The 22,867-nt window shown below is 42.1% G+C and overlaps 1 protein-coding gene across 12 annotated transcripts in view; it reads left to right on the plus strand.

Moving 5' to 3' along the window:
- The first annotated feature begins 12,927 nt into the window (after positions 1-12,927).
- AKAP9 (A-kinase anchoring protein 9) overlaps positions 12,928-22,867 on the plus strand; it is a 100,799-nt gene continuing 90,859 nt past the window's right edge. For 4 of the 12 annotated variants that reach the window (XM_028750218.2, XM_028750222.2, XM_028750220.2 and 1 more), the window contains exon 1: positions 12,933-13,299. In XM_028750218.2, the coding sequence (XP_028606051.2) occupies positions 13,252-13,299 (48 nt within the window). In that variant the 5' untranslated portion in view covers positions 12,933-13,251. Of the gene's footprint in view, positions 13,300-22,867 lie in introns of all 12 variants that reach the window. The other 8 variants (XM_077936929.1, XM_028750228.2, XM_028750227.2 and 5 more) reach the window with 5 other exon arrangements.

Genomic DNA, 22,867 nt, shown 5'->3' on the forward strand with positions numbered 1-22,867 from the left:
CGATGGGTGTTTTACTTTTTTAGTGCTGCCATCTAGCAGAGAGGCCTCGACCTGCCTTCCTTTTGCCGAAAAAGCGAACTGCCAGGAGATGGCGGTATTAGATCAGATTCACACGTTCTTTGTTTCACGGTGTTCTCACGTTGCCGCAGGAAAAAGTACAGTACAGGTACTGTAGTGACAAATTAACGCGTTCCTTTCTAATTTGTCATTAGAATCTGTTGATAATCTCGGCCTTCTGAGGTACTGCTTTGGGGCAAAGGAGCTGCTGCTGCTTTTTTAATTTGTCTGTTGGTTGATTGATTGATTGATTGATAGATTGATCTGTTCTATGCAATGGAATGTGTATTGGTCTCCCCAGGCCCACACAGCAGCTTGTTTTAAAATAGGAGATGTTTGGCTATTGCAGGGAAGAGGCGGGCATGCTGGCGTCACGTAGCCATTACACTGCCTCAATTCAGTGAGTTTTAAAATTCAGCAAGTCAGTCTCATTATGATGTGTGTACGTTTCTGCGTTTCCATGCGCTGCTCTGGTTCACCAGAAGCGGCTTCGTCATGCTGGCCACTTGACCCGGAAGCTGTACGCCGGCTCCCTCAGCCAATAAAGCGAGATGAGCGCCGCAACCCCAGAGTCGTCTGTGACTGGACCTAACGGTCAGGGGTCCCTTTATCTTTATGTTTGGGTTCAGAAGCATCATTATCATTATCATTATTATATTTGTACCCTGCCCATCTGACTGGGTTGCCCCAGCCACTCTGGGTGGCTTCCAGCATATACAAAAACATAATAAAACATTAAAAACTTCCCTATACAGGGCTGCCTTTAGATGTATTTATTCTAAAGGTTGTCTACTTACTCATCTCCTTGACATTTGATAGGAGGGTGTTCTGCAGGGTGGGCACCACAACCGAGAAGGCCCTCTGCCTGGTTCTCTGTAACTTCACTTCTCGCAGCGAGGGAACCACCAGAAGACTTCTTCAGAATGCCTTTGAATGCCAATTCCTGATGACAACAACAGGAAAGTGCCTCTGTGCTCATGTCTAGTTTATGGGCTTCCCACTGTGGGAAAATTTGACTGGACAGAACTCAAGTCCAGCACTGTTGTTCTTATGTTCTTTAACTGTCTGCTGTATGTAGAGGAAGTTTTTGTACACAGCAGCATACAGTCAGTTGGGACCTGTAATCTGAAGTGGTTCGGTCACAAATTTACCACTGCAAGGTCCAAGACTGGAGAATTAAGCAGATAAGGAATAAAACAGATAAGGAAGTTTGGTATTGTCATGACTACCCACCAGATCTTTTCAGAAATTTATGTGGTAAGTTTTGAGCAGGACAGAATATTGTCTGTCCTGCTCAAGCAATTGGCGCCTTACCTCTCTCGCCCTGACCTAGCCACTGTGATCCACGCGACGGTCACCTCCAGACTGGATTATTGTAACTCGCTCTACGTGGGGCTGCCCTTGAGACTGACCCAGAAACTCCAACGGGTGCAGAATGCTGCAGCGAGACTCCTTACGGGGTCTTCGCTGCGAGATCACATTCACCCGGTGCTATACCAGCTGCACTGGCTCCCGCTGGAGTACAGGATCAGGTTTAAGGTGCTGGTTTTAACCTTTAAAGCCCTATACAGCCTAGGACCCTCTTACCTACGGGACCGCCTCTCCTGGTATGTCCCACAGAGAAACTTACGGTCTTCAAATAAAAACATCTTGAAGGTCCCAGGCCACAGAGAGGTTAGGCTGGCCTCAACTAGAGCCAGGGCTTTTTCGGCTGTGGCTCCGATCCGGTGGAACACTCTGTCACAAGAGACTAGGGCCCTGCAGGACTTGACATCTTTCCGCAGGGCCTACAAGACAGAGCTGTTCCACCAGGCCTTTGGCCAGGGCACAGCCTGACTCCCTCCCTCGGCAATCTTCGTGGAGCTCTGGCCCAATGGTTGCCAGTGGCTTGATTTGAATTAATTTTATAATGAATGATTTTAGAGTGTTGTTTGTGCTGTACTTGAGCCCGGCTTCGGCTGGGGAGGGCAGGATATAAATAAAATTTATTATTATTATTATTATTATTATTATTATGGAATCCAACAGAGAATGGGGGAAGGATTTGATTAGCATTCAGTCATTCTCGGGAACATTCTTGAAAGGAAGAAGCAGAACCACATCGCCTGGCTGTTACCCTGCAGTTACTGCTGTCAATTTGCCAACATGTGATAGTCCACAATATCAAATATAGATAAAAGATCTGATAGGATGAATAGCATACTGTGCTCCATATCAGTTTCTATGCATGGATTATTCATAAGGGTTACAGGCACATATTCACAATAGAATATTCAAATTTGAAGTGATAATTGCACGGGAGGTATCAAATAAACATCCTTAAAATACTACAGGATGTAATGAAGCATTGCTGTCTTGTCAAGACAATCAATAGTGTTTAGGATTTTTATTTATTTTTTCCCCTGTTGCATGACGCATTGCTCTTTTGCCACACTCCATATGAGGCTTTAGTTGTTCCTGATTAGCTACAAGAAATACAATCAACAGCAAGATGATCCAGACTAATATTTGGATTTTAGCCCTTTCCCATACTCACCCATCCCTGAAGCTTCAGCATGGCTAACAACTAGAAGCAGCTAATAATGCAACTGTTAGGATTTTAATCAATAAAAAAGGCAGCACTAAATAACCACAGTCATCCCTAGGCAAATAATTCTTACTCAGACATAAATATCACCTGCTTCTGTTTTCTTCGTAGAAGATATTCAGACTACTTTTTCGGACCTTCGGATAATATTCAAGGATGAGGAGTAGACAGAGGGCAAGATATAGACTTGGGCACTTGGACCCTTAGATTTGTTTTTCTTAGTCATCATTTCCATGCTGCAAGATAAACAGCTGTGAAAGCTAAGGTTTAGCTCCAAAAGGGTCAAAGGGAAAAAGTAAAAAAATGTGACTGAGCTAATGCATAGCCCTTGCATGAGCCTAAGCTTCTCTATTGATCCAGGCCAAAATTCCAAACTACCTGCGATAACAGAGCCATATATATTACTGAATATCTTATGTTTAATGTTTTGTACATGATTGGAAATATATTAGCTAGGGAAGCAGGGTCAGCTAATTAATTACCAACTGCAGCCTTTCTTCGCGTGTATATCGTCTTTGATATATTACACTTGCAAAATAAATAATTCATCTCACAAACTTTCTCAGTTGTAGGAAGCCTTAATCTTCTTTCCACTTAAAGTGCTGGTACCAGCTGAACAGCAAAACTACAGCATTATTGAATGTTTAATTAAAAGATAAGGCACAATCAAATATGTCCAAAAAAAGATATGTAGAGCTTACGATCTGTCAAACTATAAGCTGCACAACTCTAGGATCCAGGGCACAAAGGGACTTTTCTTCAGGGGGTATGTATTATTGCAATATTACAAGACACCTATGCTTCATGCTTTATTTATAAGTGATTATCTTGATCTCTTTACAACAGGAGAGTGATGTGATGATATATTGGTTGCTTAGGAAACAAGACAGCGTGTGAATTGTGCATGAATGTATATAGAAGGCATTATAAACTTGTTTATATGTGGCTATAAATGTGAATATGAGTGCATGTAGCATACATACTTGTGAGTGTGCATTTATTTGTATGAATTTTTCAGTGAGTTTTGTTGGGATTCGCAGGATACTGGATAAGTCTGCAGGCTTCAACAGGATGATGCAATACTCTGCTGGGTCAGAGTGACTCAGCAGAAGTGTGATTAGTGTGATTGGCTATCACCTGTTTTAAAAGGAAAGCCTGTTTAACAGTGGTGTGGTGGTTGTGCTGTAGTGTGGTGGTGCTGTGGTGGAGAGTATTCATTTGTAAGTACTCTGTATGGACTGTTTCTTTTGTATATAGCCTGTGTATAGCTCACATTAAAAAGGACTGCACTGAAAAACCTGGAACTCTTAATGCTTTGCTGAAAACGCCGCGTGGAATACGCGACAGGGTTATGGGCCCAGCACGCTTCCGCTGCGCAAGAGTACAGGTGGCAGTTATCTAGCCGTGGGTGCTGGAGGTGAGCTGCAGGGATGGAGCAGTCCAGCACTGGCGTGTTGCTGGAGAAGCTGACGGCCACAAACTACAGCACCTGGTCGGTCCGCATGCAACAGTTCCTCAAGCGTGAGGGCCTGTGGAAGGTGGTGGAAGCTCCACCGCAGCCCTCTGAGGAGGATGAAAAGGATGAGAAAGCTTTGGCTACGATCATCCTTGGAGTGGACGACAGCCAGCTAGTCTACGTAGCTGATAAGGTGACGGCAAGTGAGGCGTGGAATGCGCTCAAGGCTGTCCATGTGCGGGAGACAGCTGGCTCACTGATAACACTGACCAGGAGACTGTACCGGTGTCGGAAGAAACCGGGGGACTCACTGGTAAACCACCTGAAATTCCTAACAGGCTGTTTCCAGGAGCTAGCCTTAAGAGGGAGGCCTGTGGGGGAAGAGGACAAAGTCTTTATAGTCCTGAGTTCCCTTGATGACAGCTATGATATGCTGGTCAACTCCCTCGAGTCTGTAGAGACTGATAAGCTGACTCTGGAATACGTAACCGGACGGTTGTATGCAGAGGAGGACAGGCGTGCAGAGCGAAAGATGACCTCAGCCCAGCTGTTGGAGCATCCCAGAGGGAACAACAGCCGGGAAGAGCAGAGGTGTCGGGAGCCGGAGAAACAGCCAGGAGGAGCTGCTGCAGACCAGCCGGTGGTCAACAAAGTAAAAAGGTGTTTTTGCTGCAAGTCCAGTGGACATCTGCTTCGGGACTGCCCAAGAAAACAACAAAAACAGCAGAAGCACAAGAGGCAGCAGAGGGAGTCTACCGCTTGGGTGTCTGTAGATGGTCAAGAAAATGAAGAGCTGTGGGTTCTGGACAGTGGAGCTTCTCAAACCTTTTGTAAAAGAAAAGGACTGCTAACTGATGCTAGGGCTTCAAACAAAAAACATGTAAGTCTTGCTACGGGCCAGAAAGCTAATGTGGTTTGTGAGGGGGAGGTTGTGTTCCCACAGCTGGGACACACATTCAGGAATGTGTTGTGTGTGCCTAGTTTGCAAAACAATCTCCTGAGCATTCCTGACTTGGCAAAAGCAGGCTTTGAAGTAAACTTTGTGGGAGATCAGTGCCAGATAAAGCAAAATGGGGCAGTGTTGGCAAATGCTAACCTTAGAACTAATATGTATGTACTGCAGTGTGAGTCTAAGGTTGCGAATGTGCAAAATGTCCCAACCCATGATATGTGTATTCATCTCCTGCACAGACGTCTGGCTCATGCAAGCTATAAGGTGCTGAACAAAACATTGGAGTTGTGTGGGGGGATGAAAAACATTAAAAGTTGTGATAATTACTTAGACTGCAATATCTGCAAGGAGGTTAAAAGCAGGGCTTGGCCAGTAGCAAGAGCAAGCCAGAGAGAAACCAAAAAACCACTGGAGTTGATTCATGCTGATGTAACTGGTCCTTTTCCACCAAGTGTCTCCCACAACAAGTATTGTTTAATCCTAGTGGATGACTATTCTAGATTTGGCTGGGTCTATCCATTAAAGCAAAAGTCTGACGTTGCCCAAACTTTGAAGTTCTGGGTAAGAAGGGTAGAAAGGCAACTTGGCAAAAAGGTGTGCTCTATTCAGACAGACAGGGGAGGAGAGTTTATGGCAAGCTCCCTAAGAAACTGGTTGCGTTCCCAAGGGATTAAACATAGGCTTACCAATGTGGCGACACCTCAGGAGAACGGGGTAGCAGAGCGTAGGGGAGGTGTCTTGCAGACACAAATGAAAGCATTGTTAGCAGATGCAAATCTTCCAATTAAGTACTGGGCTGAGAGTATTAAGACCGCAAATTATATTGGGAATCGCTTGTGGTCAAGGGTACTAGATGACATACCCTATAAAATTCTCTATAACAAAAGTCCCAGTTTGCAACATTTGAGAATCTTTGGGACAAAGGCATGGGTTGACATACCTGTAAAGAACCGAAGAAAAGGTGGGAAAAGGGCACAGCAGTTGCTGTTTCTTGGGTATGAAAGTGGTACGAAAGCCTATAGGTTTGAAGATGATAAAAATCTTGTGAGTTATAGTCGATCAGCCAGCTTTAATGAGCAAAGAAATTGGCCCAAGATACATGCAAACCTGCTGCCAGAAAAAGTTTTACTGCCGAGCATACCTGATAAGGCAGTTGAAACAAAGCTAAGAATTGGCAGCTCTCCCAGAGAAACTGAAAGGGAGGAGGTAAAGACTGAGCATTTTTCCCCAGCTGCTAGCATGGAGCAGGGGAGAGAAGAAAGTGCAACAGGGACAGGAGGAGGTAAATCTCCAGGGTCAATCCACCCCAAAAGCAGTCCTGAAGGTAGCCCAGGGGGTGAGATTAATGAACCAAGGAGGTCTGCAAGAAGTAATAAAGGTCAACCTCCAGACCGTTATGGGTTCCCAGCCACCATAAACCAGGTTTGTGTAACTGAGCCAGAAAACTTTGAAGAAGTGCAAGAGTTACCTACTCTAGAGAAAGAGGCGTGGTTAAAGGCAATGCAGGCAGAGTATAACTCTCTGCTAAACAACAATGTCTTTGTACCTACAGAATTGCCTGAAGGTAAAAAGCCCATAAGCTGTAAGTGGGTTTTTAAAGTGAAAAAACTGGCTGATGGTAGTTGTCAGAGGAAAGCCAGGTTGGTTGCAAGGGGCTTTACACAAAGGAAAATGATACATTATGATGAAGTGTTTGCCCCAACAGCAAAGGCTGAAACAGTAAAATCAGTTTTAGCAATGGCAAGTCTGAGAGGGTTAAAAGTTAATCATTTTGATGTTGCCTCAGCATATTTAAATGCTCCTATTGACGCCGAGGTGTATTTACAGCAAATACCAGGTTATGAGCTGGAAAAAGACAGCATGGTGTTAAAACTGCAAAGGGCACTATACGGTTTACACCAAAGTGCACGTCTATGGCATGAATGCATAGACACAACTTTGAAAAAGATGGGATTCAAACAAAGCCTGGCTGATTCCTGTTTATATTCAGCAATGGTGCAAGGAAGTGTTTGTTATTTACTTTTGTATGTTGATGATATCTGTCTAATAACAACTGCACAAAAGCAAGTGTCTTGGTTTATAAACAGCCTAGGTAACAAATACAAACTAAAGTATTTGGGAGAGATTCAGAATTACTTAGGAGTAGAGGTTCAGAGAAATGAAAAGGGTGTCTACTCTCTGAGTCAGAAGGGAAAAATCGAAAAGTTACTGAAGACATATGGAATGGAGAGGGCAAATGAGGTTGACACTCCCATAACTACCCAGTACAAAAATGAACCAGAAGGGCAAAAATGTGAGAATGCAACAGCGTTTCATTCTCTGTTGGGTTCTCTGTTATATTTAAGTTGTTGGACAAGACCCGACATAACATTGGCAGTGCACATGTTAAGCCAAAGAAGTGCAGACCCGGCTCAGAGAGATTGGGTAGCACTTAAAAGAATCCTAAGGTATCTGAAAGGCACAAAAGATTACAAACTGGTGCTGGATACAGGATATGATCAGCAAGTGTATGCATACGCTGATGCCAGCTGGGGGGACAGAGAAAATGGAAAGTCTACCACTGGCTATGCCATATATATTGGAAATGCCCTGGTTCAGTGGAAATCCCAGAAACAAACATTTGTTGCCACAAGTACTTGTGAAGCAGAGTACTCAGCCATAAGCGAATGTGTATCACAAATAGAATGGTTTGCTTGCCTAACAAAAGAGCTTGGAATACCTTCTGAAATGCCAATCACTGTGCTAAGTGACAATATGGCTGCACAACAGCTTGCCAACCAACAGAACTTTAAGAGCAAAAGTAAACATATTGTGATAAGATACGGAAATGTGAAAAATGCTTTGGAAAGAAATGTGTTAAAGGTACAGCACTGTAACACAAAATGTAATGTGGCAGATTTGTATACAAAATGTTTGGATGCTCCTAAATTTCGAGACTTAAGAGAATTATTAGGTCTCAAGCCTTTGACTTAAGGAGGAGTGTTGGGATTCGCAGGATACTGGATAAGTCTGCAGGCTTCAACAGGATGATGCAATACTCTGCTGGGTCAGAGTGACTCAGCAGAAGTGTGATTAGTGTGATTGGCTATCACCTGTTTTAAAAGGAAAGCCTGTTTAACAGTGGTGTGGTGGTTGTGCTGTAGTGTGGTGGTGCTGTGGTGGAGAGTATTCATTTGTAAGTACTCTGTATGGACTGTTTCTTTTGTATATAGCCTGTGTATAGCTCACATTAAAAAGGACTGCACTGAAAAACCTGGAACTCTTAATGCTTTGCTGAAAACGCCGCGTGGAATACGCGACAAGTTTCTCATTTACTTGTCATCTGATACATATTGCAGCATCTTGTAAATAAAAGGTTCCTTAGAATAATACTAGTTTTCATTTACAGAGCAATATAAAATGTTCAATGACAAATAAATAACCAGAGGACGAGAGCAGTTTCCATTGTATAACATGAGCTGTCTAATATTCAGAGGTGTAATGTTTTAAAGGGCCTTCCCCAAACAATCATGTTATGTTTTTAATCTGAAAAGTGCATTCAGAAAGATAGTGCAATCAGAATACAGAGATAAAACCAAGTACTAACTATTCAAGACTGCAGTCTTGATTATTTTTTGTACTTTCTTCTCCATTTTCTACTTTATTTCTTCAAAGCACCCTTTTATGAGATTAAACATGAACAATTCTTTCTTGTTTCATTAAAATCTCAGTCTCCCCTCCTAGCCATTTAGTTCTCATTCCCAATCTATAAAGTCTTTTTGTTCCTCTTGCAGCAGAATCTGCAATATAATACTCTCGTCAAGCGTAGGAATAAATAGTGCTGAGGAACAGAACTGAAGGATATATTGGAAACTGAAGGCAACACTGGAAATTTGGTACAAACTAAAGAGTCATAGCTAATGACAGCATTGTAGCTGAATGCACCTTCCATGATTTGTATGAACAAAACTGGAATGTATATGCCTTGATCAGTGAAAGACCAGTCCGTGAACGGTTATGAAGGGTGGCCAGTACAAAAGAGGAAAGGGCTCCTGTCTCTTTAATAGTTGAGTGGGAGAGGGAATTTCAGCTTGCCATGCCCTGTCCTCTTTTGCATCTAATAATACCTTGTGCTGCACCTTGCGATAGAAGAGGTGCATTGGGCCATCTTTTTTGGTTCTTCTAACAGAGAACCTAATACTGCTGTTGCATTTTCAAGATAATCCATACAACTGTGACTAACAGGAAGGCGGTTATTTGTTTGCTTGTTTAATTAGAGCCCCCAAGTCTCTGGATTTTAATCACAAGTCCAGATGAAAGGCTTATAAAAGTTCGTCAAAGGCTGCATGCATTCCGCGGGTTCCGTGTTGCTGAGTCGACACCTGGTATAGCTTAAGGATGAGACTGTCTGTCTGTTCACTTAAGCAGAATATTTAAGGTCAGTAAGCCAAACACACTCCGTATTTCAGCAGAGGCATATGCTCCCCCACCAGAGTCTTTTTGCCCTATTAACCCCATTTTGGAGCACAATTCTTCTTCGCCACACATAGTGTATAGTATACTACCTAAAGGCATTCCTTGTTGCTCCCATGGCAACAGATAAGACCACAGCATACTGCAATACTCAGATGCAAAGCTATGCTTGGCTCTGTTGCGGGATGAATTACAGAGGATAGTTCAGCAAAACAGGGAAAGAACTCATGTAATAAACTGTGGTGAGCGCATAAGAATAAACTGTTCCCCACCTCACCCCCACAATGTTAATAGCAACACTTTATACTTACTTTTAATATATTATCTGACAGCTGGACATTGAAATCACTATGCTATCCTTACAAAGGCAAGGTGAAAAACGCCTACTGCCTTTAATGGAAATAGGAGTAGACCCTGATCAAATAACGCCTGAGGCACAGACACTCTGCAAATATAGGTGTCTGTTTCATTTTCACATTGCTTCAAATATTTTATTCACAGATCTCTTTGCAATTTTTCTTCCTGACAGGCTTTAATCCCATTGATAGGTCACAAGGGTAAAGATGCATATCCTGGAGATAAAAGTCTTGTTTCTTTCTGTCCAGTACACTTAAGGCTGAAGAACCATATTTAAAATCTTAGAATTGTAGATACCTGCAAGATACCTGCACATTTTCATTCTTGTGTTTGATATTATCACTTACAGTTTGTTTTGGTTTTGCCATTTATGAGATCAAGTGGCAATGTGAACCAAGTATAATGTTAACACTGACTGAATACATATTCTAACATGTGTGTGTGTGTGTGTGTGTGTGTGTGTAACTCTGGCCCAGATGCATGCCACCAATATGAAACAGAAATGGATTTCTCTGTTGTCCTTGTGAGCACAACTGTGTGATGCAATTTCAGCAAGAAAATAAATATATGAAAGAGGCCTTTAGGTTTTTTGCATGGGGGAAATTAACATTAATGAAAATTAATTTGTCAGAACAGATGGCCAATGAAGCCATGGTATCAGGATGATCAGAAGGCAGGGAAATTTGCTACTTCTTAATGGAGTCCGGTGCTATGAGGTGTTTCTTGTTGCCTCATTCCACATCTATCATTGCTATGCAATCCATAGCTATCATAGCCTTAGATATACATGACATGTGAAAATGCACATGGCCTCATTTGCAGCATCACTAACTCCTTTCTCACAAAAAAATCTGCCGACAACAGCATTATCCTTGGAGGTATTTCCTGATCTGTAGATGTAATTGACTCAGACTTAATTCCCTAGCTATCCTCCTGTGCTCTCTAGAAGGATCACACTTCTTATGTGATATTAGGAGCTAACTATTTTCAAAGTCAGTATAATTAAGTAAATATATTATGAAACAATCCAGTTTTTAAAATGCCTTTGTCCTTTCTAACCTATCATAGGAAATCAAAGGAAAACATTTTGAGAGAAGGCATTTCATGTTGTACCTTTGGAAACCCAACATGATTCCTTAAAACAAACTAAAAGTGTGCCAAGCAACAATAACTTAATATAATTAGTAATCGGGTGGTTTAAGAGGACTTGCTTCAGAATAGGGTTGATGGCAGCCATGGGTAAAGTGTTGCATGTGAGCCCCATCATATATAAATCCATGTATTGAATGAACCAACTCATTTGTATGCCATAAGCCCACCTGCTTAGGCAATTGGTTAATAGTATGCTAACTGTACTCATGAACGGGGTCACTCACATGAGGCATGATGGCGAGTGAATAAGTGAACAGCAGGCACCAGCTAGAGAGAGTAAGTGAACAGGTGAGCACTCACTGAATGAGTGACCGGACAGGTGCCTTTATGTATCTTTTCCTCTTTCCCACTTAAGCCTTGGTTCATGTTGTGCTAAGAAAATGACGGCTTAGTTTACAGTTCTGTTGGGCAGCTCTACATCAGTATCAGGGGAAGGGCAATTTTTGCTCTGGAATGCCCACATGCTTGTTCTTGCCAAATCATAGCTTAGCAAACTATGCCAAACCATGTGCAAATCTGGTCAGCAAGTGGTCTACAGCCACAGAATGAACTGTCATATAGTTGGATAATGGTCTTATTTAAAAATGTGGGAAGCCAGCCATTTTGTCTGGGGGTTCTGCTTCTCATTCATAATAATAATAATAATAATAATAATAATTTATACCCTGCCCATTTTGCCTAGCCACTCTGGGCGGCTTCCAACAAAATATTAAAAATACAATAAAACATCAGGCATTAAAAACTTCCCTAAACAGGGACCTTCACCCACAAAGTCTTGCTCTGGTGCCACTACTTACAAGGAGTCTGTTGTAAGGTTCTCCATGTCCGTGTCAAACTATTTACAACAGGCACCCCAAATTTGGCCCTCCAGATGTTTTGGGACTACAATTCCCATCATCCCTGACCACTGGTCCTGTTAGCTAGGGATGATGAGAGTTGTGGTCCCAAAACATCTGGAGGGCTGAGTTTGGGGATGCCTGATCTACAACTTTGTTTGGCTCAAGCAGGTGCCTCTCTGAAAGGGATAGTCTGAGAAAGCAGGGTCAGGTGCAGAGTTGGAGAAATTTGATTCAGTTCACATTCAGAGGTGGCATTACCCAGTTTGCACTTTCCTAAACACAACATAAAACTGTACGCAGCCATCCTTCAAAATCAGTGTTCTCTAAATTTTGCAATTTAGTTATCCAGTCAAGAAATTGTGTACAAAAATGGATATGCTAGGGTAAAGTGTGTGTCTAAGTGAAAGTATATTTGTGAAAGTAACAGATATTAGACAAAACTGCACACATAAATGTTTATATTCAGGTAAATTTGCACTAAAGTGCTGATGGATTTTCATGAGAACTTTTAGAGGAAACATTTCCAAACTGATGTGGAAATGTGGAGAACTGTACTTCAGATTAGGAAAATGAGAAACTGAGAAACCAAAGCTGACCGATTTTGTCCATCACTTAGAGTAACCCCTATGCTTGATTTCTAAAAATGAGAGAGATGGCCTCCGCCCAGACTAAAATGACAAGTCTCCACTAGTTTTAACAGTTGCGTAGAAGAGGGAATTTCAGCTACATCTACCAAATTTCCCTCAACTGCACAAAGGTTAAAGAAGCAGGAGCCATGTTTCTCCTTTGCAACAGGGCACCTTTCTCGTTTCAGTCTGGCTTGCAAGTCATGCCCTTTAGCCTGGACGTGCTGGACATTGGATTGGGGGGGGGGCATTCAACGCACTCTGTGCATGTCCATAGACGCCCACATCTACAAGATCCAACAGGCGTCTTAGCGGCAGCTTCCAACCAGTCGCTTCCGCGGAACTGAGCTCTTTAACTCAGAAAGAAACCCTAACGGCTTGCGAAAGGGCCAAGAGTCGGGAAGCCTGCACTATGGCAACCACCTCCCGCCCTGGGACGCGCGACGTCGCGGGAGAAGCAACTCCCTCGAGGGGGTCGCTTTCTGGCAGCTCGGTGGGAAGGAGGAGGCGGAGAAGGAGGCGGCGGCGGCGGCGGCGCGGACGTCACTTTCCCCGGCCGCATGTTTACGTGGAGATGAAGATGGCGGCGCCGGTGGATCCGCCACGGAGTCCCCGGTCCCCGTAGCGCCCTGAGCGCGTCCCGGGTGCCAGAGGAACCGGGGAGGAGGAGCCGCAGAGGGGAGCCGTCCCCTTTGGGCGCCTGGGGGGCGAGCGGCCCCCTTGGCCTTTCCGCCTGGCGCGCAGTAACGCTGTTGTCTCTCCGCGCAGGGGCCATGGAGGACGAGGAGAGGCAGAAGAAGCTGGAGGCCGGTAAAGCGAAGGTGAGAAGGGGCGGGAAGGCGCTGGGCAGCCGCGGGCCAAGTCCGACCCCGGGGGGCTGCCGTCGGGGGAAATGCGCGGCCGCCTCCGGGCTGGATTTAACGGGTGAGAGGAGGTGAAGCTTGCCGGGCCCGCCCCTCTGCTGGCTGTCATGCGTTGCGGACTGAGCGGAATATTAAAGCTCCTCCGGGGGAGAATCGTGCGCCTCCGAGGCGGGCCCTGGCATCCTTCCCGAGCTGCGTTTTTCTTTGTTTGCCGCTTTTCTTTGTGTATGTGCGCGCGCCCTGCGCGGCGTCGATCGCCGCGGGTTTGCTCTTGCTTTTTTATTTTTATTTTTTAACCCACCCTCCCCTTCTTGAAAATGCAGGACCCAGCTCGGAGGAGCCTCCTTCCTATTTGTATGTGTAGTAATGCGATTGGCTCGTGACAGCTGTTGCTGGACAGAAGCGGCCACATGCCTGGAAAATGCCACAGGTGCCAACGAGGAAGGGCTGTGTGTGGCTCTTCTCGTGCCGGATCAGCTGGTCCAAGGGGAGGAAGGGACGTCCCAGGCTTGGCTTGGCTTGGCTTGAATTAATTGCTGCAGGTGTTTAGATCTCGCTTTTCGAATGCATATTCCGGAGGCCTAGTGATATTAAATCAGAAGTACAATAAAGAAAGAGGCACGCACACATACTTGAAAACGTTGTAGACGAAAAGCAGTAGAGTCCAAAATCGAAGAAGATAAACTAAGACTTCATGCATGTTCCCCACATGTGAAACCAGCTATCGGTCATTTGTGCAGCGATCACTACCTCTACCCCTCATGCGTGTAAAGAAGTGGTGTGGAGCTTACATTTGTACACCTGATTTCTCTGATGGTTCAACTGCAGTAGATGGCTGGAATCTAGCCTGTGTCATGTTTGGTGGTGGGATAAATAAACTCAGCGAATAAGTGACATTTGAAATAATAATCAACCCTTAGGGTTTTTTCTGCAGCTTTCATTAGTTATAGCTGAAAAGGGACGTTTCTATGTGTAAAGTGCTTGCTAGTTTGATCTTTATAATGTTTTTGACTTGCATAGTGCTCTAAAACAAGATACTTTTTATCCTTGCAATAAGTACATCACTATTTATCATAATGTAAAAATACATAAAAAGGAGGAGACGTGTTTGGTTTATTCTGACCGCTTGTGTTAGGGCTAGAAACATAATGACTTGCCGAAGTTCTGTTAATGAGCTCTTGGGCTGCAAGGATTTGAATTTTAAACCTCACTTCTTCTTAAAATCTGGAGATGTGCATTAAAAAGTGGAATAAGTGTCATTTTTATTGTATCCTTAGCACCATGATAGATAGGGTTTTTTGGTGCTAATGGGTAACCAATTTGCATTAAACAGATACGCAACTCAAATTGCCTTCACACCATGCTTATAAATAATGTAGCACAATAGAGCTAGTCTGTCACGCTGTAAATCAGGCTACCAATTAATCTGTGAAAGGCCAGCTCTTAATCTGTGAAAGGCCAAAGTGAACAATTTATCCCAAATAACAGAATTTGGAGAGAAAATAGATTTGGATAATGTTAACATTTGCAGTAGTTTTGATATAGAGTACATAATCTAGAGACCCCATCAATGGTGAACACGAAACTCCATTTGACACCGCTGAGTATAAAGAACATATTTGTTTATTAATCTAAGAAATGAATTAATTGTTCTTTGGCCAAAACTTTCAAAATGGACCACAAAAAGTTGAAAACAAATCATAACTATCTAGGTAAAATACACTAAACCAAGAGATTAAGCAGCAATAAAAATCATTTAAAATCAACTAATTTAAAATACTCACCCCTCCCCAGATCAGTAGATACAAAGGGATAGGGTCTGCAACAAGCAAACCTCCTTGGAACTATTGATCAGGATTCCTCTCCTCGCCTGATCTTTTACTTGTGTTTAACTTACACATCAAATTCCTATTCTGTTTTGAAAGTCAGGCAAGCTTTTTATTTAAATTCAGGTTGGAGGAAGAAGCTGATAGAGAAGTTCTCCAAAGTATTATTTTCTGTATTCTCCATGCCCTATTTTCATTTTCTGTAGGAGAATAGAGAGGCAAATGGGTGAGGAGATTGTGATAGCCCTAATGCCCCCCAGTTGTTTTGGACTACATCTCCCATCATCCCTATCATTAGCCATTGGCTGGGGCTGACTCCCAACTATATCTGGAGGACACCAGGTTGAGGAAGGCTGCTCCAGAGCTCTTCCAGCTCTGGCAGGGAGGCTTAGATAAAGCCTGTCTTGACTCATCCTTTGTCCCTCCTAGATCCATCCTTTCTTGGCATCAACACTGGAGGAGAGGTGGATAGCAAGCACCCAGTTTCTCCTTCTGCTCCACCTTGTTTCCCCAATGTACAGCAAAGATAGAAGCTTGCTTCTCAGTCTCCTACCCACACCTGTCATATATAATGTGGCAAGCAGCACATTCTGGTGATCATTTACTTGCTTCTTACAAGAAGTCATCATAAGGGCTTCAACGCATCTTGCCACTCATTTGAATGAATGCATACAAAGCTCCTTAAAGTGGCTATGCATGTTTAGAACAAAGCAAGTAGACTGCAAAAGATCTCCCGCAAAGATACACGCCATAACACATGAACATATAAACACAACACAAAGCAATTGGGGAACCATCATAAGAAGTAATCAGCTAGCCAAGCATAAAGAGAAGGGGGGAAATTAACCTATAATATCTCTCCATAAAGCCCCATGAGTTGCTGGAGGAAGCCAATCATGCTCTTTGACTAAAACAACAAAAGCATTTCACATGAAATAATAATAATAATTATTATTATTTATACCCCGCCCATCTGGCTGAGTTTCCTCAGCCACTCTTTTTCTCCTTGGACTTGCCCCCCCGCCCCCCAATTGACAAGTAAGTTTTTCCATAAGGGCCACCAACTAAATCTGGAATACCACTCTTCCATCAAATCAGCTGTTACTAATGTCCAATTTCGGGCAGATTTTCTTTCTTGACTGGCCTAATGAAGCAGCAGATCTGTCTTCATAAAGTATCCTGACAGCATATATTGTGATCACAGATGATTGCTGTGTAAGAAATGTGTAAAAACACATCCCCTTACAACACAGTCCTATCGAAGTAAGCCCCACTGCCTTAGGCGAGTGAGTGCGAGATTGCAGCATTAAAGACTTTGGCTGAACCATATTTGCATTGTGTGTCTTATGTAGGATCACAAGTAGAAAAGGTTAGACAAGATTTCCAAATTCTTCCTGTAGGAGACAGTATTGTAAGGTCAATCTAGCAGGATTACTGGATGTCACATGTTCTTCCACCTTTCTGGGGAGTGATGTGGACTCTTGAAAGAGATTATAGGTGAGCTGCAGGGCTTCCTTCTGCCCTGACAGATCTGTGCGTGGTAAATTTTGTTGCTGCGTCTGACAGATTGCAAACTTGTACTTGATAAAGAGGTATGCATTATGAGGAACTTTGGGACAGTTCAGCTGTGTTCAGGATACAATGATCTAAGTGATCACTGTGCAGAACCAAGCCGAACCTGAGAATTTCTACACTCTTTTGTCTGTATAATGGTGTCTGTGGGTCCTTCCCCTTTCTATTTGGTTACAGAGAAATAGAGAACCATAGAATATTTGCAAGAATGAACTTGATGGCAGAGCCTCGTGTATATTCTTGCCATACTGCACCATTAAGAGACCTCATCAGTTATTTTTATTGTTGTTTTTCTGTGCTCGCTAACTTCTAGAATGGCCAGAATCCATCTTCACCCCCCAATATATATTCACACACTCGTAGTTTTACTACCTTAGAATTCAGCAGTTGCTCCTTACAGTCTGATTATTTATTTCATGGACTATTTATTAAGCTGGTTTTCATTTCCCAAATCAATGTATTTTCTTATTTTCTGTTCCTTGCCATCTGTAAAGGCAAGTGCAAGGCTGCAGTGATCATCTGTCTTCTTCCTCCCCTTTGTTCCTGTACTAATCCTCATTCCCATGCATAGGTGTGTCTCCCTTTCACTGATCACTGCGTTAAGAGTCTAGCACAACCAGCTGCTGACTGGGTAAACCATCACCAGCAGTTACCTTTATTATTCAAGCCCTGCCAAGTCTTCTGCAGAAGCAGTGACATTCCAAGAAATGAATAGGCAGCTTTAATTAAGCGTTTGGACTTATTATGCATATGGCATATAGGGAGGTCTACATCTCCAAACAATACCAATGGGGAGGGGGCGGTGAATAGTAATCTTGTTTGTAGAACAAAGAAAGGGGCTTGCATGTCTCTGAATCGTAGTAGTGAATAACTACAGCCAATGTAATAGCTGAAATCACAGCACTTGCTCTGTTGTTTGGTGCACTAAAGAAATACAAGAATTTCTTGGTTGTAAACTTCCTATTTTCTTAGAAAGCATATTTCTGGTAGGTGCAGGAAAAATAAATGTCTGATTTTTTGTAATAAACTGTGAGCTGGTTTGGACTAAATCCTAGTTTGGTGAGAATGAGCCTTCTCTCTCTCTCTCTCTCTCTCTCTCTCTCTCTCTCTCTCTCTGTGTGTGTGTGTGTGTGTGTGTGTCTCCCTCTCTCTCCCCCTTGTGTGAGTCTTCCTTCCCACCAGTACAGCTGCAAGGATGAGTTCAGATTATTTTGCTTCAGTTTTTGATTAACCTGAACTTGCCATGCTGTCTGAACCTGGACAAACTGTGGGTAATCTTAACTATGGTTAGTGGAAAGAAGCCAGCTCCAAACCATAGTTAAAAGCTTCATTGTTTCCACTAACTGTAGTTAATATTAATCATCTTGGGCCTTAGATTACATGATTAACTTGCAGTAAATTTAAAATGGGAGTGTTAACTTCTGACTTCATTGTGGCCCTGCTGGAGAAGGAAAGGGGAGCGAGAACTGTGAGAGTCTGAGTGGAGTCTAGGCTTTTTCTCATAATGCTAAAAAGAAAGAAAAAAGAGGTTTGCAGCCATGGTTTGTTTTATACTTGAAGGTCTGTATTAGTGAAGGTGCAAGCGTGTGCAGATTAAGACGAGCCCCATGGTGTGTTCAGTAAGGTTTACTTCCAAGTAAGAGGTCATAGAATTACTTTGCAGTTGAGCAATTCTATACACTTCTAGGTTCCTTCTTCTGCCATGGCAAATGCAGTAGTGAAAAAATATTTTTGGATCATAGAAATTGTACCTTACACACATCTCCCCAGTGGATGAATCCCAGGAATGAAGAATGTGTCTGAAGACATATCTTCAGTGGCTTACACAAACCTGTGACCTAGAGCTGAAAAGCTCTATATCCTATTTCCAATCACTTAAGCTATCCTCTTCTACAGTAATTTCTTTTTAGTGCTCATAGATTGGAAGAGACTAGTAATCCTGTGTTGGTTTATAAGTAAAACCCACATTTAGACACAGAGATTTCTACTTCAGTGGGTGTTGTTTTGTCAAATCCTGCTGCCTTCAATATTTTATACTAATACGGGCTATAAATGCTTTAAATAAATGAGTTAGTGTACACAGGTCAGCCAAAGAAATTATTCTTAACTTTCTGATTTTATTTCATATTACTGTTTAAACAAAATTAACCTTGCTTTTTCTTAATTTTTGTCCTAGTAACTACATCAAAAATAGTTAAATGTCTTGAGCTAATCTTATGCATAGGAGCAACAACAAAGTATACAGTATTAAAATATGTTGGTACTAATTTAAAACAAAACAGTACAATGTAAATTCTAATTTAGATGTCATCACCAAGATATTCTTTCTACTAATTATGCCTGTAAATAAAGGTTTTTTTCTGTGCAAATTAAAACATTGGGATCATTTAATGAATTTAGGAGAATTTACACTTTGTCATCATGATGTTTAAGGTTAAATCTGTATCACACAGTGTCAGTATTAACAATGTCATATTCAAAAACTGTTCCTTTGAGACTGTTGGTCTCTTACAGTAGTTAATAGATTTATTCTTTAAATCACTGAATGGAATCAAGGTCTTAAATCAAGTCTGGACTTTTTCAGTCATCTAATATGTACGGAGTGATTGGTATGTACTGCTTGGAGATTGCAGCAACTGTTGCAGTTCTTGCATACATTTGCTTGTTTATAATTGGCTCCTATATGGAAAACACAGATGGTGTAGACTCTGGCTTTCCATATGTTTTTGGTTGGAGCAAATTGTGTTTAACTAGTAATTTTAAATTCTTATTTAATTATGTGAACTGGAACTATTTTTGTAATAGGTGTCCAGGTTTGTTGTTGTTGTTTTTCTTCGTATTTAATAGATTTATAGCTTGCATTTCCACTATTTAGGTCTTTAAAGTGGCTCACACACATAGTTGAATACCTGAAGAAGTGTGCATGCACACGAAAGCTCATACCAAAAACAAACTTAGTTGGTCTCTAAGGTGCTGCTGGAAGGAATTTTTTTTATTTTGTTTCGACTACGACAGACCAACACGGCTACCTACCTGTAAATAGTTGAATAAAGTTTACTGTCTCGGCATGAGGCTGGCTTCCTCATGTAGGTCTTCCACTTGACAACAAAGCATGGATTGCTATTGTTGAGAAAATGCAATTTTCATTCTTAATTTTCCATTCTCCACCCAACCCAAAATAGTCAGCATTTTGTGCCAGCTGGGCATGCTCAGTTTTTATTGGGTGGTTTTGTGGAGTTAGCAGTTTTTCTATATTAAAAAGTGCTTTTGAAATCTCAGGGTTGCCCCAAGTTGGAGAATTGAATTCGCTATTAGTCTATTCACATGGGACACTGCAACAAAATGCTTCAGATATGTATGTTAACAGGGGCAGAGCTTTCAAAGCCAAGAAACTGCCTGGAGCAAGTGAGCAGGATGGTGCTGGCTGGTGAATGAATGGGCAGGTGCCCTTTTGTCTCAGTTCCTCCATTCTCCATTTCCAGCCACTTCTATCCTCCCACTCACCCAGCTTTTAGTTATAGTTGCGGACCAGAACTGGAATTAGAATGCAGGATGACTGGTTAATCTGGAAGCCCTGTGGCCTTCTCATATTGATATTCATCAGTCCATAGAGATGTCTACGCTTTGTGTCGTTTCTTTAAAAAAATCAACTTATGCATGCAATGGTACTACAGTATTTAGAAGGCGAGCTGACTTTGATTATGATTACCGGTATTCTCTATTTTCTTTGGTCTCAGTTGAATAAATCTAATAATTTGTGAGCTGCATTTTCATAATTTGCTACCATACTAACCATACTATCCATATATTGCAGGGGTAGGGAATGTCTGGCCACCCAGATGTTGTTGTACTCCAACTCACTTCAGCACTAGCCTACATGACCAATGGTGGGAGTTGTTGTTCAGCAACATCTGGAGGACCATATGCTCCCCAACCCTGTTCTGGAGGAGCTTCCAACAGATGGAACGTCTGTATATCCAAACCATAGTTTTGTATGTAATGTTTGTTCTATTCATTTATTTAAAGTTGTGAGAACTGAGCACATAAAAAGCAGCATTAATAATAATCATGGTTCATTAACCAATTAGTTAGAAATTGCAGGAATATTCGGAGTGAACAGAAATGCATCAATTGTATCATCACCAATCTGTGATGAAGTGGTACATCTTTCTCCTTAATCTAAAATACATAATAAATTAGACAGATAAGCACGCTAAGTCACTTAGGATTCTCTTCTATCCTCACAATAAAAGGATTTTCTCCAATGAATATTTTGCTGATTCTCAAGGATTTGGATTAGTCTACAAGAGAACAGAAAACCTGTGGCAGAGATGCATGGCATAGTGTATTCAGATGCTACAAAACAGGATTAAGAGGATTTCAGCAATTTAATTTTTCTTCCCCTTCTGAACCCAAGTCACCCTCTTATAAACTCCTTCCAAAATATGGTGTACACACTTTATCGTGGCCCTTTGTAGTTGAAGATTACAGTATATGAGTTTAAATTCCAGATTTGGCATGGTGTACCAAGCCAAAACATCATAAGACTGCCTGGGAAGGGGGAGAAACATTTTATATAACCGAAAGAGTAATCCAGTCATTTGTTTCTAGCAACAAATTTCTATGATATCTGCTGAATCCTTATTTTATAATTTCTCAAAATTATCTATTATTTTATCTATTATTAGCAGAAAAAGACTGCTCCAGGAACAGTGTTTTAATTGTAGTTTTAATTGCAGCTCAGGACAGCACTAGCCTAGGGTTGCCATACGTCCGGGAACTCCTGGACATGTCCTCTTTTGGGGGTCCTACATGCCCATTCGGGGAGAATTTCACCTTTTAAAGTGAATATCTTAGATTTTGGGTTTAAATTTTTTGTGTGTGTGCACGGACAGGCAGTTCTGGTTCAGGCTCTTGTGTGGGCTGCTTGGGCTCAGTGGCTCTAAAAAAGCTCAACAATGTTTTATCCCCGGATTTTTACCTCTTGAAACATGGCAACCCTACACCAGCCTGTTTTCCAGTCAAGCATTGCCTAACACCCATGAAGATTCACCACTTCCAACATCTCTGTATACTTCTGCTGGAATAGGAAGTGGAGACTCACCTTGCATGAGAGCCTGAACTGAATTGCTAATAAAATGACATGCATTCAGGACCATCTTTTCCCAGGTATACGCAGCTTCTTGTGATCTTCGGAAAAGGCTTTGCTTCACGTCTAGCTAGCTAGGGCATTGCTAGGGATGCTCACTTTTATTTTGTGATACCTGCATTGTAGAATTCAATTAGAGTTCCCCTTTCAAGTCCATAATTGTAGATTTTTAGGTTGCAATATAGGATTCATTTTATACTGGCATTTTAGGTGCAGCATGATTTTGATTTTTTACCTCTGTTGAAATTAAACCAGTACACTTCTCCTTTGCATCTTCTTCACTGCTCTGTGTGAGGGCATTTCCTTCTGTTGACTCTCTGGCCATTATAGCACATGACACTAAACTGTGAATCCGCACTTCTCCCACCTCGCACACAGACAGGAGAAGGACTTTGGCAGAATATGAGAAGGACTTTGGCAGAGTTTAGTTTCACTTTCATAGAATCCCAGTCTAGCAATATGAACCAGAGAACATAGCTAAAAATAAGCACGGGTTTGTTTAACAAGCCAGCTTTGTAATTCATGGTTTGAAGTAAGCATGTTACAAAGCTTATCTATCACAGTTCATTTTAAAACACTATCCCTGGTTTGAACGTAATGCTAGGCTGGGATTTTGTGAAAGTGGAAGTAAACTTCCAAACTGTGTGGAAGGAGCAGTGGATGAAGTGTGTGAGCCTGGTGCTTTGCATAGGCTCGTTCAGGCTCACCCATATGGCACCAAACCATGGTTCAGCATTATGTGCAAATGTGGCCTCACTCTCCCTGTCAGCAGTGGAGTACAACTGCAACTGCATAATGGGGAATGTAGTAATCTAACTAGATTGAGCCCAAACTTTAAAAAAATGCTAATTGACTTTAAAATAGCTAACTTACAGCGTTATATTTTTTTTTGTAATCCTCTAGAAATACTACCCTACCGATGGGAGTGTTGGCAACACCAGTACAGTGGTACCTCGGGTTGCATACGCTTCAGGTTACA

The sequence above is a fragment of the Podarcis muralis genome, chromosome 12, assembly GCF_964188315.1.
Source record: "Podarcis muralis chromosome 12, rPodMur119.hap1.1, whole genome shotgun sequence".
In the NCBI taxonomy this organism is placed as follows: Eukaryota; Metazoa; Chordata; class Lepidosauria; order Squamata; family Lacertidae; genus Podarcis; species Podarcis muralis.